The 16,604-nt window shown below is 41.0% G+C and overlaps 2 protein-coding genes across 2 annotated transcripts in view; one reads left to right on the top strand and one right to left on the bottom strand.

Annotated features, from left to right (window-relative positions):
• The window catches only part of LOC129726608 (uncharacterized), a 143,642-nt gene that overhangs the window by 118,051 nt on the left and 8,987 nt on the right, over positions 1 to 16,604 (bottom strand). The window lies entirely within an intron of this gene.
• On the top strand, positions 8,261 to 8,638 carry LOC129728251 (uncharacterized). The gene has a single exon (XM_055686674.1). It carries the CDS (start codon positions 8,261 to 8,263, stop codon positions 8,636 to 8,638), a length of 378 nt encoding a protein of 125 aa, XP_055542649.1.

The raw sequence follows: 16,604 nt of genomic DNA, 5'->3' as shown, positions 1-16,604 counted from the left end.
GCTCATACAGACGTTACAACTAGAAGAGGGGTCCACCGTAATTAGCCATCCATCCGCTCTGTTCCATGATGTTGACATGATAAATATTGCAAAAACCTTCCTTTAGCGATGGATTCACCACTACCAGTTGGGAATTCATCTTAGTACAGTAAATGTTACATCGTTATCAGCGATACAAGTACCATTAGAGAGACTAAAGAGTACGGTTTGGTGCGCTTCCGCTGCTGGCATGCCGCGGGATCAGTTTAGCTTTACCCTGCCAAGTGCCACTAGCAGCGAAGTGCTTCGGGAGGCCACCAGCACACACAGATGCAGGAAAAACCGCGGCCACATGAGATGTGCATTGCTAATGACAGCACATCACGGCCACGGGGGCGGGTGGGATAAGTAGCAGGAAACCCATGTCCTGATTTCCGCCTCACATGAACGATTCATTAAGCGTACGCAACAGTCAAGCATCCCGCAGCTTCTTCATTCAATTATGATCGATAACGCTAGGCCGCGGGAGTATGAGTGTGTGTGTTTGTTCGTGCGCACGCTAATGCTATGGTACACAGTAGCCAAAGCTGTGTGTATGTGCTTATCTTGTCGTGGATTGGTTGGATGTAAAGGATGTGAGAGGGATGCTCGAGCGAAATGAACGAACGTTGATGGCAGGTTTTTATTTTGCGCTCCAGTGGGTCACATTACGACACCAGGCAAGCACATAAATTGAACTCTGATACGATGGTTGATGTGATGGAGGCTTCTGACAATCATTATGTATGTAAGTGTGTGCGTGTATGTGCCAGGGGAGAACGTTCGTGAAATACGATATGCTTCAGTGCGCTGCTGCGGAAGCGTACCGTCGTCTATTGCCAATCCCTATCACGAGTGCCAAAGTTGGCGCTGGCAGGAAAGTTGCTAGGAGATCGAAATAATTATGAGGTTTCAGCTTCAGGCGGGAGTGTGAAATCCACCGTGATGCCGCGGCGAAGGTACACGTGGACGGGTTGGGTTTATGACGGATGTTGCCTGCGCGTGAGCGCAGGTGTTGGAATTCTAAATAAAGCTTTGAACAAGCATTCTTCATCACCATTGAAAGTGGTTTCTAATTTGCGCGCGGTAATCAACTGTACGGTGGAAACAATTGGCATTATATGTTCTAGCGTTTTATGTTTATCTGGTAAAATGATACCAAGTTATTAGCTCGAACAAAACGGCGCACTTAATTACGCTAACAGGATACTGAAGCTTAAGCGATAATTGGTAGGTTTCCCTACTGCATGCTAACCTTCTCAGTTAATTTTGAGGTAAACTATAAAACAACCGTCTTAACCATTCAAGATGGATAGTGAAAAAAAAGTGAGTACCACGCAAACTACTGTTAACTATTTCCATTTGTTCATAACAAATTCCGTGTATTCTAATATATTATTAATACGCGTTGAGATTTTTTTCTGATAGCACAAACAAAGTGAAATATTATGATAGTTCTGTTGTGCTATACCAGTTTTTAACGGTAATACCGGGGAATGCAAGTTTCGTACTGCTAGCGCTGTAATGATTGATAATGATTAAATGCTATTTCACCTTTCAGTGTTCTCAGAAATCGAGAGGTTATATACATTATATGAAACCGGCATAAAAAATGTACGCTTCAAAGAATCCTTCTTTTAATTTCGCTACAATTGATTGGCATTCAGTTTCAGTTCAATTATTCAGTTGATCCATAAGTTATAACCTACACCGCAAAGCATTTGATCGTCCGTGTGTTGCCCGCGATTCATCATAATCAGCTGAAATTGCACAAAGAATCGAAAATGATGCCTGGGAGTAGCAAATCATCCTCGCCTGGTGCTCTCACTCTTCAATGATCAATAAGGTAGCTTGCCACGACTAATGCAGATCAATCAAAAAACGGATTTTAGAAACGTTAGTTTGATACTTGCTGCTGCTAGAAACCAAATTCGGACGATTAGCGAAAACAAAAAAAAACTATTTCCTTTTTCCCCTCTTGAGAATTATCACTATTCTGTGAACGTACAGAGAACAATCATAATAGCATATATCATTATTTAACACTTGCGTACCCGACCTCTCCAGAGCCGAAGAAATGAAAATTCTTTTACCTGCCATGCCGCAAGATCTGAACCGATTTTGATCACACCTTTTCCAAAAGATCACAAATTCATAATAGCTTTTTGGACAGTAGGGGACATTTCGAAATATTCCGTTATTCCGGATTTATCGAGGGGAACTGTAGGGTAAGTACCCTTCCAGAGACACAGGCTAGATTGAAAACGGTAGCGAAACCCAAGCAGCAAAAATTGTTTCGATTATGAATTTTGTGCATCACAGCAACAAATTTTTATGCGAAACTAAGTTGCAGCTCCATTTCAGTTTCTTATACAATGACAAAAAAAGCGCAGGAGGCGGAGCCAACTTTTCGTTGTTTCAACACAAGTTACAAGGATGAAACAGTAATGTGTATGAACATATGCGTGGAATTTGATAACAACATGGTAACTGCTGCATAGTCAAAATTCAGCAACAAGGATGTGTCGTAGCAGAAACTTAAGGAGAATAGCAATTACATGGCGTTGTGGTAAATAAAAGATTTTCTGTATAGCGCATAAGGATTCAACTCCAGTTATCAATTTCTATTCAATTTTCACGTTTCTTCTAACGTCGTTTGCTGTAGAAACTCTTGCAAGTTTATGGCTCAGTCTTTATTTTGCTTCTCTAATTATGCTCATGCTCATTCTCAGTTTTTAATTTTGCTTCTTTAATTCATCGGCACTTCAGCGTGATAGTGAAATTCAAATCAATTTATTTCATTTGGTTTTAAAGACCAACATTTTTCAGCCGAATTGTAAAAATGGTTTTTGGATGACTTCTAGTCCAAGTATCAGAGGCGCGATAAAATAAAAGGTCATTGGTTAGTCACCTGAGCAATGTTATTACTTTATTTAACATTTTAAACGTAACAAAGGTGTAATATTTCCCTCTCGTGTGTTGTGAAGATGATAATATTTGTAAGAAGCGCTGTAAAGAACCACATTCCCGTATGTGAAATGCTCGCCTTGCCTTGAAGACATTGACATCAGTATAAACCTCAGCAAAAAGTTACAACGCAGTACATAATCTCATCTCAGAAACAAATATAAGGCGAACGATCGACCAAAAGTTGCTGTTACATGACTTGAGAACGTGACAGCAACTTTTAGGAGTATTGTTGTGTGTTTGTTTTGTGTATCTCACAAGCATCACGTTGGCAACTTATATGCTCCGCCCACTAGGTCTATCCAGTGAAGGTTAGGTTTTCAAATGCCGTTTCCACGTTTCAACAACAAATCCAACATTGCGAATTACGTTGTTGGTGTAAAGATTTTTGAAGCAGCGATGCAACTTTAGTTGTTGCTTGTATCTTAACACTTTCATCGTAGTAACAAATAATGTTCCTTGAAACCTCAAAACTTCATTAGTGCAACAAATGATTACAATTTATTGTTTAATCATGTTTCAATTGTTGCTTGGGAACCTTGCTTGCGACATATTGAACTTTAAGTTTTTGCAAAAAAAAAACTATTGGCGATCGGAATTTGGCCGCTTGGGCGTGTTTTAGCCACTACTGGCCGAGTTCCAGAAATCGGCTCCGGGAATGGTTCCGAGACCTAGCTTGCGGCATATCAAAGAACTCGGACAGGAACGGCCATTAGTTGTCCAAGTGGCCAAATACTAAGGTCCCGTAATTTGCAAACTCGCACAAAACTAGCGCTATATAGAACGCTGATACTCCCGGTGGCCGTTTACGGACATGAAGCATGGACGCTGATCGACGATTGCTCGGAGTTTTTGAACGTAAAGTTCTGCGATCGATACTTGGCAGTAAACTAGAAGATGAGGGGTGGCGTAGACGCATGAATAACGAGTTGTACCAGGTATACAAACATGCTGATGTAGTAAAGGTAATACAGCAGGGCAGGCTTTAGTAGGCTGGACATGTAGCCAGAATGCCTGACGAGAGGGCCGCCAAAACTATCTTCAGTCGAGAACCAGGAAGAGGCCGTGGACTCCGTGGTAGGCCTCGCATGCGGTGAAAAAACATGCACGATCTGCTGGTGTACGAGGAGACTGGAGAACGGCTGCCCAAGACAGAAGAAGCTGGGCATCTCTAATTCGTTTGGCCCTGGACCGGTGAACGGTCCGTTAGCCAACGAAGTAAAGTAAATAAGTAAGAGACTCACTGTTAAAGCACTGCAAAGAGCTCTGTTGTGTAGTTATTGTGCGTAGTGTCCTTTCTTGTGAGGAAACTCACAAGACTCTCTAAAGCGAGTTATGTATTTCAGATTCCACCACGGTGTGTTTCGCAAGCTTCGTGAGTTAATTGCTCACCAGTGTGAGAATAGTCGTTTCCGCTGTGAAAGATATTCTCCAACACGATGGTGATTCTCTGGGGAGGAGCGACAAGCCTAGGCTATATTGGTTTGCAAACAATAAAAATATAATTCTTCTAGATTCCAAAATTATGACAATTGTTGTAAAGTTTTACACGGTTTTCTGATTTATAAATTTCTTTTCAAGTGTGCCCCCTTTGATTTGTTCATAAGAGTTTTACGCAACTAAATTTTCTATCTAAAAACCTTATTTCAAAAAAAATCTGACAGGACCAATTTTTTTAATTTTCTCCAATGGATTCTCAGATTTAATTTTTTCAAGATTAAAAAAAAACAGAAATCATCAATTGAAAACTTGTTTCTATCTTCTTTCTATTTTTCTATAATTAAATTCAGATACATCGACTTCTAAAACCTAAAAGGCCTAAAGGCCAAGGCACTAGATCCAGAACCCCGGCCAGAGGGTACTCTCTTTCGCGAATTCGAGGATTATAAGGCACAAGAATTTCGCGTACCGCTGAAGACCAAAAAATCAACGACACCGCTTTTGCTATCCCAGGCTTCGTCTCCAGTAACGACCCATGATGGGTCTGAGCTAAACCCGGAACACCTTCCGCATTCACACAACCGATAGAGAAATCATCATATTACTCCAAAGGAACCCCTGGATTCACCTACCCAACCTGTAGATGCCACAGTGACCGATCCACCATCTTCGAGCTAGCGACTTATTTGGCTATACCGGGACGCACGCAATAAGGTTTAATGGGAGGGAGGTGACTCAGTCTCGGCTCTACCATCTTCGAGAATCGAGAATCGACGATCCGTTCTTCGTCAGTGTTCCCCCTAACAGAGCCCTCTCGGGACCGAGTTCAGAGAAACAGAGAGGGTCTTCCAGCTTGTTAACTTAGGCAAGTGTTCGACTCAGACGCGTTTCGATTGCTCTTTGCTTTGCGACACTTTTTTAAATTTCAGCGTCGATAACGAGCCCTCCAATATTGGAATGCAGCTGCAACCAGGCTTCTTCTTTTGCCCAAATTTCCTTTTCTACCTGCCAAAGCCCTTGGAGAACTAGACTTTCTCTCACACAGAGTGAGTAATTATCCACATTTAGGCGTAGAGTATTTCAGTCGCAGAGTTCCTTTTCACTCTCTAACATCACGTGTTAGGGATAAACATGTATTTGCTCTCTCAGCTTAAGAGGGAGTAGTTTTCGTTAGCTTCTTCTTTACTAGAAGAGAAGTTGGCCAAATATCAAAACATTTAGGTTCACATTGAAGCCACATCCTAACCGTTTTCGAATTCAATATTATAGGAAGTTTCACAACTTACCATGGGTGCGTATTCTGCAGAAAGTTCGAATTTAAACTGTTTTTGCCGCACCCCAGAGCTATGAGAACGGTAACGCGATGCTCAGTTGGTAGCCGAGCAATTTATTTAATAATTCTGCGTGCGCGGATGATCAATTTACAAGAGTTTCACTGGATTTTTGCTCTGTCAAATTAGGAGCGTTTTTTCGTCAGAGAAACTATTACTCTGCGCTCTCTCTACTGCAGGTGGTGTGATGCACATTGAATGTAAGCTCACAGTTGTTAAGAGGGAAGAAAACTGTTTTCTCTTTAAGATGAAGATGAGCAAAACAAAGCCTGGCTGCAACCGGGACGCAATGTGAAAAGCAACATGGAAGCCCTCGGTTCCTCTGCCCCAGTCGCGCCTATTGCAGCTAGCGCTCGCCACAGTCGTCTCGGTCCTGAGGGCAGATGTGGATCGGAGGCTTCCAACTTGCTTCAGCAAGCAAGTATTATTACGATTCGTCCCAATAGATGCCTGATACCGCTTCACATTCAAACTGCATTTCCGGCACTTCGAGCAGTACATCAACAACACGACCAACAAGCAGCCCGCTTTCTAGCCGCCACCAAGAGGTCAACGTGAACTACCAGAATATCGACGGTATAAACAGCGTCGATGATTTCCGCGTTGCCGTAGCGAATCTTTGCTACGATATCACAGTTCTTACGGAGACATGGCTGGACTAACGCACACTTTCTCGCAAAGTGTTTGGAAATAACTACGTGGTTTTCCGTTGTGATAGGAGCGCCGACAATAGTCGCAAATCTACTGGTGGTGGCGTTCTCGTGGCTGTTAATTCCAAGTTCGAAGCCAAAACTTTAGTGGATGCTGTCTCTTCGAACCTAGAACAAGTTTGGGCAGCGATCAAACTGGGCGATCGTAAGTTGTTTCTCTGCGCTCTGTACATAACTCCGGATAGAGTACATAAGCGTGGATTGATTGATGCTCATTGCCAATCAGTCCTCTCAGTGTTGGAAACCGCAAAAGCAACAGATGAAGTTATGGTGTTCGGCGATTTCAATCTTCCCCGGATTTCATGGAGAGAATTTCGAGACGGGTTTTTCTTTCCGGACCTGAATCATTTGAGCATTCATCCTAACGCTGCTTTACCCTTGGATTGTTATAGCTCAGCCACACTCATTCAAATTAACCATATTACCAACCAGAACAACCGCATTTTAGACCTCTGCTTTGTGAGCACCCAGGACACGGCCCCATATTCATGCGAGGCCCCTGCTCCATTGGTTAAAATAGTCCCCCACCACCCACCATTATTAGTAACTATAAACGCCGAATTGAAACGCGACCTTGACACTGCATCCGCTACCGTATCTTACGATTTCCGCAAGGCCGGTTACCAGAGTATCGCTGAGTTTTTCTCCGAGCTCGACTGGAACTCTATTTTTGACTCCGTCAATGCCGATGACGCCGCTCAAACTATATCCAACGTATTGGCCTATGCCACCGACCGATACGTCCCAAAGAAGTGCCAGCATCCTGCGCCCTGACAACCGTGGCAAACGAGAGAACTTTGGCAGTTGAAATCCCAGAAGAGAGCTGCCTTGAAAAAAATTACTAAGCACCGTACACTGTCCCTAAAACGTCATTACGTGAGTATCAACCACACTTACAAAAGTGTTGCGAAACGATGCTTTCTCCGATATCAACAAGATTTACAGAGAAAGCTTAAGTCTCGTCCGAAGCAGTTTTGGTGGTTCGTCAATCAACAACGACATGAAGGTGGTATACCCTCTTCTATGACATTTAACGGTAAGGAGGCAACTACCCTGTAGGACATCTGTCAGCTTTTCTCCGAGAAATTTGCCAGCGTGTTCATTGACGAGACACTAAGTGATCATCACGTTGAACGTGCCGCCGAAAATACCCCAAGATCCGGTCAAACTTTGAACATCTTTCATTTAGACGCGATGATGATTTCTAGAGCCTGCATATAAAGCATCATTAAACCCGGATCCTGACTACATCCCTGTCACGATCGTCATCCCCATACATTCTGCTTGAAGCCGTTTTTCTCTAGCTCTCTGGCTCGATTACACGTCAAAAGGCTGTCAGCGCTTGCGAAACAGCCGAATAAGCTCCGTCCATGCGAGATCAACTGTTGCTACAAGTGGTGTGAAGAAATGCAAAAATCGGAGAACGACTGTTTCGTTTTGAACGTTTTATGGATTTTGTGCAGGACATAAATGGTCACGTTCAAACATGTTTCAACACGTTCTGGAGAGCTATATATCCAATATAGTTGGGAGCACGCAATACATTCGTACAGTAACACAAGCGGCACAATGAACGGAACTTATGATCTTATTTTCAACACTAGCGCCATCATCATCAGCGACGGCTTCAGGAAACAGTTGTCATGACATCGGTCTGGTCCTGACGGGACTCCGTCGACGTTTCTTAAAACGCAGATTGATAACCTAATATCTCTGCTTCTGCATGTGCTATATGTCACTTTCGGTGTCTTCTCGTCCTGCTGGAAATCGGCGCACATGTTTCCAGCACAAAAGATGGGAAACAAAAACGATGTGAGCAATTATCGTGGCATCACCTCGCTCTGTGCTGTTGCCAAACTGCTCGAGCTTGTCATGAGCACTGACCAACATGGATTCACAGCCGGTCGCTCCATCGACACTAATTTGCTTTGCCTCAATTTGTACATCAGTGACAGTATGGTAAAACGTGCTCAGACGGTTGTCATTTACGCTGACTTGACAGCTGCTTTCAATAAACTGAACCATCGCTTAGCCATTGCAAAACTTGACAATCTTGGAATCAACGGGAATCTTTTACTATGGTTTCAATCGTATCTTACCGTTCGCCGTCTAACCGTTGCTATTAGGGATTGCCAATCCCTACGTCTGGAATATCGCAGGGAAGTCACTTAGGACCGCTTATCTTCCTGCTCTATTTTAATGACGTGAACCTAGTTATTAAAGGACCACGGTTGTCTTACGCGGATGAACTCAAACTCTATCTTCAAGTTCACACAATTGAAGACTGTCACTTTCTTCAACGTCAGCTAGATATTTTTGCCGATTGGTGCCATCTGAGCCGTATGGATGTTAATCCATCCTAATGCTCGATTACATCATTATCGCGAAAAAACAGACTACACATTACAAATATTACGCTTGGCTAGGAACTGAAATCGAGCGCGTAAACCAAGTAAAAGACTTGGGGGTAATTTTGGATTCCCAGCTCACTTTCAAGCCTCACATTTCGTTTACTGTCGACAAAGCCTCTAGAGTTCTGAGATTCATCTTCTGGATCGTTAAAGACATTACGGATATCTACTGCCTTAAATCATTGTATTGCGCATTTTTTCGCTCTATACTGGAGTACTGCTCGGTCGTCTGGACTTCCCATTACAACAATGGCATGGAAAGAATAGAATCAGTTCAACGGCGCTCTTTGAGATTCGCTCTTCGTAAGCTGCCATGGACGGATCGCTATCGTCTACCTAGCTATGTAAGTCGCTGCTTATTAATACGTTTGGAGCTTCTGTCTTTCCGTAGAGACACGGCCATTGTTCATCACAGACCTTTTACAAGGCCGCATAGACTGTCCCGCTCTTTTGGAACAAGTGAATATAAACGTGCAACCTCGTGCTCTGCAAAACAATTCAATGCTACGATTGCCTGATCAACGAACTAAGTACGGAATTTTTGGCGCAATGGTTGGTCTCTATTCGACTTTAATTTATCTCGAAGCGTTCGTCGGCGATATCGTTTTTTTTTTCAAGATCTGACTAGTTCAAATGTAATATTGTTTGTAATATGTAATATTGTATTGACTCTCTGAAGATGTTTTAATTGTTAACTTTTAGTTACAACCTTAGGGCACCTGCTTGCCTGTTGGTGAATATACCAAATAATAACAATAATAATAATAAAACTCCAGCCCATCCATCTAAATTTTTGAAAAAAATGCATGCACAGTAGCTGGATTTAGTAAATCCTACACACCTACAAAGCTTCATTGAATTCTGAGATAGAGCTGTCAGTCTCTCAGTCGAGCTGGCACGAAATGCGTCTGAACGTTGAATCAATTTGGAAACTGGAATGTTCCTATTCCATTATTACACTCACTGTTTGATGCTACACTTCACAGTATAAAAGTGGAATTAAAGATTTTGGCATTATATTATCTTCGTGACCCCATCTTTTCACAATATTCCTCACCACGATTGAATTTATGGAAATTTCTCAAATTCAAATGTTTTTTGTTCGAATTGTGCATATTGCAGGGTTAGAGGAAGCAAGCCATGACCGAAATCGGACGCACAAATTTTTCGCTCGCATGTTATATCCGAAGAAAAATTGTTTAAATTAGTTGTGCATGTGCGTTATAGATGTTATCGCGGAGTGAGTTTATTTTCTAAATTTACAATTGTTTTAATTTTTGGAAAAGTTCGCGGATGGTTGTGCGACGCCGTGATCAAGATTGGCCAGCTGGTTCCTGCTTTGAAATCATCACATTATTTGGTGATTTTCGGTTATTTTACACTTAAAGAATTGTTAAACACATATACAGGTGTTCTATTGCAATGTGCTGAGTGCGAAAAGTGTGAAGTTCCACAAAAAAGGGAATTTAATTGTAAAAATTGAATATTATTGCGTTGCTATTTCGATTCACCAAAGTGTTTATTTTTTCTTGTTTTTTTTTCTATCGCTGTCTTGGCGACGGTTTGAAAGTGTGGAGTGTGTGGTGTTATTGCATACAATAAGGAGAGTGTTTTTCGAGCAGCTGCTCCATATAGTTTTATAGTGATTGAATCATTAGGAATTTATTCGTTGGCATAGTGCAAATTATTTTTGGCTTGTATCTAATTAAACTTGAAGTGAAAATTCGCCAATAAGATCAAAACCATGCATCGCCGTTTACAGTGTTTATGTGTTATCTCTTTTCAACGAATGAAATGTTGTATGGATTAAACGAGTGTGTGAAGGCATACATGCATGTTGCCACTGTACTTCCATTTAAAGAAAAGTCTAAAAATGATGAAAAAAACAACTGGAAAATGAAGAGATGAAAGCTAAGTATACGTTTTGTCTTGTCTGTATTGTAAAATGATATTTTGGTGCTTGTTTCTAGTTTTACTTTTTGTGAGAAAGTAGATACAGAGAGATTTTGATTTCATCATTGAAATTTTGTGCGCGATATTTTTTCCGCAGGGTTTCAGTAACAAGTTTTGTTTTTGTCCACAAAGTGTTAGTGTGGTTTGTGGAGTTTGGAGTATGTGTTTCCCAGGAATCATATGTTTTGATTTCTTGATTGTTTTAGCTTTTTTTTTGACCAGTTGTTTTACATAAAATGTTATATTTATGACTAGTTCGGCACTTTGTCAACAAGTTTGAAAATATATTCTGGCTAATATGTATATTTGCATTTTGTAAATTGTTGAGGCTTTGGATGCATGGAACATTGCTTCATATTTATTAGGCGTATTAGGCGTACATCGTTAAGAGATAATCGACGTAAACGTCGAGTTCCTGCGCGTATGTGTCGGCCGAGGGGATTAAAGCGGTTGTTCGTAACGCTTCGGTGTAAACGCGTATTCAGCCCGGGAGAGATTTGCTGATATATGGACTTCCTGCGTGTGGTGATTTCGCGAAGTGAACCCAGATATTTCATCATATCTTTCTCATCTTCATCAACGTCAAGCCGGAGACTGCTCGCGCGTTTCATCTAAATTATTACATCGCAAATCAAAGTAGATTTCGTTCAGTCGATAAATATCATTTCAACCTCCGCGTCGATACCTTCCATGAGATCGTGTTATCTACAGATAGATCAACAACGCGCAATAGTTTTAGGTATAAAGAGCATCACCTTACGAGGAGATATACGGTAGTTTTAAGTTGTCTCGGTTTAGTCAAAGGTCCTGTATCCTCGCGTACGTTTTATTGTTGCGGTATTACGTTATCAAACTAAATAAGTTCGAATCACATTATGAATATCGTGGCGGATGTAATAAACTTGAAGGCGCGACACTTGTTCTGAAGAACCCGACATTCGAAATTAGCGCATCGTTTACCAAAACGAACCCTGCTGTATACCTTTCCCTTTCTCCAACATCCCAGTGATTTCTCGTGGAAGTGCAGAGGTGTTCTCGGCTTCCAATAAAGCGAGTATCACGTCAACATATTCCTATACAAACTCCTTCTTTGACCTGCATTCGGATGCGGCTGGCGCTGGTATTGCCTGAAATAAAGATTTAGGTCGCCTGTTTTTACACATTGAGGATGCATGTTGGTCCCAAACATCATCTGTTGGTTCTTTGTGTAATTACAGCTGATCTGGCAATAACGGAGTAGCAACCGCGGGCGGTCAATCATGCTCATGCTCATGCTCAATCGTGCATATTGCAGGGTTATATAAAGTAGGCATCGTTCACAAATAAAGGGCTGTTCAAATACCACGTGGAAACTTATGTTATTTTTCACGCAAAATATGTCCACGTGGTTCGTGACCCTGTCGTTTCGATAAATTACTCACGATCTTTTTTGACACGGATTTTTACACGCCTTTCTTTGCACGGTTGCTCGAAATAATACGACTTTTCTTAACGGGCTTGTTTTTGCACGAGGCGCATTCCCCGTGCAAAAAAAATTGTACAACCGATGCTTATCTTGCACGGTTAAAATTTTTAAGCACACCTTCTTGCACGGTTTCTCAAAATAACACGGATTCTTTGCACGGTTTTCTTACCGTGCGAACGAAAATGTATTTGGTGTATTGGTTTTACCGTTCGTTTTTAAGTTGAGCACGGAATGGAACTAAATCGACAAGTGGGACATTTGACTGAATTTTTTTGTAATCAAAATTAAATTAGGTTCCACAGGTGACTGGTTTTCTGCATTACAACAACTAGTAGATTGCTAACGTGTTCACTAAACCTATAATTGTGCACGATTATGACAGTTTTCAAAAGTTTTCGCTGTGTCAATAACTTATCTTTTGTGAGTTATTTTCGTGGTAAAGGATTTCACTTTCGCTCACACGATTTATCTATTTTTATTTGGACAATAATTATTAAAAAGAAGTTCTGGTTAATCATTGTATGTGACTGCTAGTACTTGACCTCATTGGTTTCCTTAAATGTGGGGAGAAAACCTCAAATTAATTTCGTAAAATGTGTCATTGGAAGTGTTAAACCACAATACAATGTTTTTGAAGAACTGTCTTGAAGTTTAAAGCAGCCCGTAGTTTCAAATTATTCACATTTAAAATGACATTAATATGTTGAAAACGACGAAAAAACTATGATATAATTTCTATCCTCAAAAATTGTCCCCTAAAGTCGCTTAATATGTTATTTTTACGCAGCTGTTTTTGAACACTTTATAAATTTAGTTTCTTTTTGTATGAAATTGTTGGAACTCACTCGTTTTCTTCATGATTTTCATCTAAATTTGAAGGTGAAGTAACCTAGCTCTTCGAGAGTATTTCGAAGATATCATGAAAACTGCCCACAAGCAAAGTGATTTCGTGTAAAAAGCTACTTCAGTGTATTTGCAACAACCGATGTAGGCGCTACTTCCCGGTCATTTTATCACAAATCGCAAACGTCAACGAATCTCGCATTCCGCATTCCAAAATGCGCAATTTTGATACAAACCGAGCAATTTTTGGCAACGACGACGGCAACAGTAACAAACATCAGTCAAGTTAAAATCCGCATCCCATTTCGTACTGCGGCATTCGTGTTGCCCTGCAGTCCGAGTGTATCGAAACCACGTCGGTTTGCAGCTGGTCCGATATCAATCATCCATCCAGCGTTGGCGCATTTCTACACGCATCATTCACCGCTTGTTCGGCATTGCCGGAGTTCGAACCACAAAACGCATCCACGGTGCAAAACTCAGAACTAAGGTTTGGGCTGTTTTCGGTTTCAGTGGACAGTAACTGGTTGGCGATTGTAACAGTCCTGTAGGGTAACCTACCAGTTACTAGGTTCAGAATTGACATTGGACATTTTATTCGTTTATCTCTTCATCATAAATTCTACGGAGCGTACAACTAAACATATAGTATTTATCCAGAAACGACCAAAGACACAAAATCTAACCAATCAGCTAACCTTACTCACACGTTAACCCTCTGCAATGCAATCAATGTACCTAATCTAATATTTGGTGGATTTTCGACGCTACGTGAAAACTCGTCAGAAAAAAAAAACAGTCGTGCAAAGTGAGCAACAACGCAAACAACTCCCCGAAACGAGATGAAGCAAGGGGTTTGTTAGCATACACGGCACAGCCGGAACGAGCCAAAGGGGGAGTGTAGCACCCGGCATCATCATCGTCATCATTTATTTGTCACGACGCTGTCGGCTTGGGCGTCGGCACCGTTCAGGATTCGACCTTGCAGCTCACTTCTCCGGCATAGAAGCCAACCAACAATGTGCAGCGTCGCGGAAAAACGGCAAAACATCATCTTACTTGGTGGCAAAACATCCACGTGGATAGAGAGAACTAACATTACCTACACGGCCACACACGCACGCATGAAAGATGAAAATAGCTGGTGGAAGTTTCGCGGCATGTGAGGTCGCCCGGGAGGAAAATCGTACCTCTGCAGCTAGCTCTCGTTTGGTCCCCCGGCGGCGCGGGAAATTCCACGTAATGAATTGTTCTCGATGAAAGCGATGGAAGAAGAAAAAAAAATCCACTCGCAAAAAAATAATCTAAGGAAAGCGTAGAAAAGAAAAAACCGGAATGTTTTCTCTCACTAAATCCTCGTTTGGTTTTTTCTGAGCGCGCACACACACTGCACAATACGGACAGGTTATTCTAGGATTTTCCCCGGGGTGCCTCTGGTTCAGGTCCGACTCCAGAAGAGTGATCATTATCCAGTACGGAAAAAGGTGGGAAAGATAAAGTTCTTTTCTCGTTTACGAGCGGAACATCTGCTTCCTAATAGAGGGTGTGCTTAGGAAGGAAGAAAAAGGCATTTGCCTCCGGTATCGGTTATACGGTGATTTGGCCACTACTGCCAGGGAGGAAATACTTTCGTTGGCTTTACCAGCCGACTGGCTGGGTAGTTGCAAAAAATGCTGTAAATTTAGTTTTATGTGGATTTCATAATGATTCAAGTGCTAATAGGCGTTATGGGTCTTTTTTTAAAAGCTTTTGGGAAATGATATCACACCTTCTGCAGAAGCTTTAAAATTAACTCACGAAAATCATGCCCATTTTAGTTGTTCATGAATATTCACTAGAAACCGGCATTCGTGCGCAAATTGATACCATTTTTCCAACATTGCCATAGTAAACCAAGAACGCAATCGTGCACAAAGGAAAAGCTATAATTGTCTGAAACCGTCACAAAAGGAAAACGGATTAGCGGCATCCCGGCAGATGGTATGCTGGAAATTCGCTCGAAGGTTTTGCTATCACGGGCAACATAAATTGTCATCCCCGAGCTTAACGATGCACTTTAAATCAGGATTAGGGCCCCTGGGACGGATACCTGCGAGTATTCTCAAATGGCACCACGGTACCGGTGTGCGGCGCCTCTTTTGCAATTTAGCTGGACGTGTTTCCCGCTGACAAATGCATGCAAAGAAAGATTCTGGTTAGAATTTTTTTTTGCTCTGCAAAAACGGTTTTGTTTGATTTGCATAACATGAAAACCGTTGACCAGTGCAATTTTGAAGCAGCAGCAGTAGGTTTAAATTCTATTCTCTGAATTTTAAAATCACAGAAATAATTTGAAATTAATGGTTTTTAAACACCTCTTTAGGTTTAGGGGGCTCAAATCTTACTCAAATTTATGTCTTGAAACGCGAACTTGAGGAGCGATCTATTTTTTTCTGATTTGATGTGAATGAAAAAAGTTATAATCCTCATTACTGAAAAAATATTGCGTTTATGTTGTTGTTGTTAGAAGAGTGCATGATAATTTTGCAATTTATACCCGAATAGATAATGTAAACAAATCTTTGAAGTGATAGATTCAGCATCATCGATAAAAATTATTCAGGTGATGGTATTAAGATCAGCATCGAAATTCGTGACATATATCTAGATACTAATGTAATATTCAATTTAATTCTGATTATGAAAAAAACATACTTCACGCTGTTTTGAGTTGGATAAACTCAGATAGATAGACAAAAAGGAAATTTTATATTGCATTTGTTGATAAGTTTTCTATATTTGATTATAGTTTCAATGCTGCTCATAGCTTTATCCTTCATCGCTTGAATTAAAAGGAACATCTGCAAGCATTTTCAAGTTTCAAGTTTTAAATGGAAAAAAACATAAAATTATTTTTGCTTCTAATTTTTATTTTATTCGTTTAGATAAGAGTTAAATTTAGCAAAACTCTCAACGAAAAATGTATCATAAATGATTAAACTTGAACTAATCTTTTGGCGGTGAAGTCTAGCCTTTTTCATTCAAAATTTATCATTTGTTGGTCCAGACTTGCACAAAAACTTCAGCCAACAGTTCAACTAAACCAAACATTCACCACAACTGACACATTCAAAGAAGAAAGATTCTTAGATAACTGAGTCTCATGATTATTACATTTTGATATATAAAAGAAAAAATTACATTCCAACTACAATGGAATAGAACAGGGTTATATAGGACAATCAGGCCTTTTATATGCAACTTCCCGTTCCGTTCTTTTTTCCCTTGTAGTAGGCTGAACCACTACGACCGTTATTTGATCTATTGTAGAATGCCCCAACTTACTTTAAGGCCAATGACATAGTAAGCGACTCTCGTTCGTTGGCCTGGTTAAATGTACCGCCGTAAAAAGAGTTGTACATTTATCGAAGGCAACGAGAACCGCTTCGCGACGCTATTCGCGCTTACTATGTCATCGGCCTAAGTG

Source organism: Wyeomyia smithii, chromosome 3, assembly GCF_029784165.1.
Source record: "Wyeomyia smithii strain HCP4-BCI-WySm-NY-G18 chromosome 3, ASM2978416v1, whole genome shotgun sequence".
Classification (NCBI taxonomy): Eukaryota; Metazoa; Arthropoda; class Insecta; order Diptera; family Culicidae; genus Wyeomyia; species Wyeomyia smithii.
This window is presented reverse-complemented; position numbering and strand designations above follow the sequence as displayed.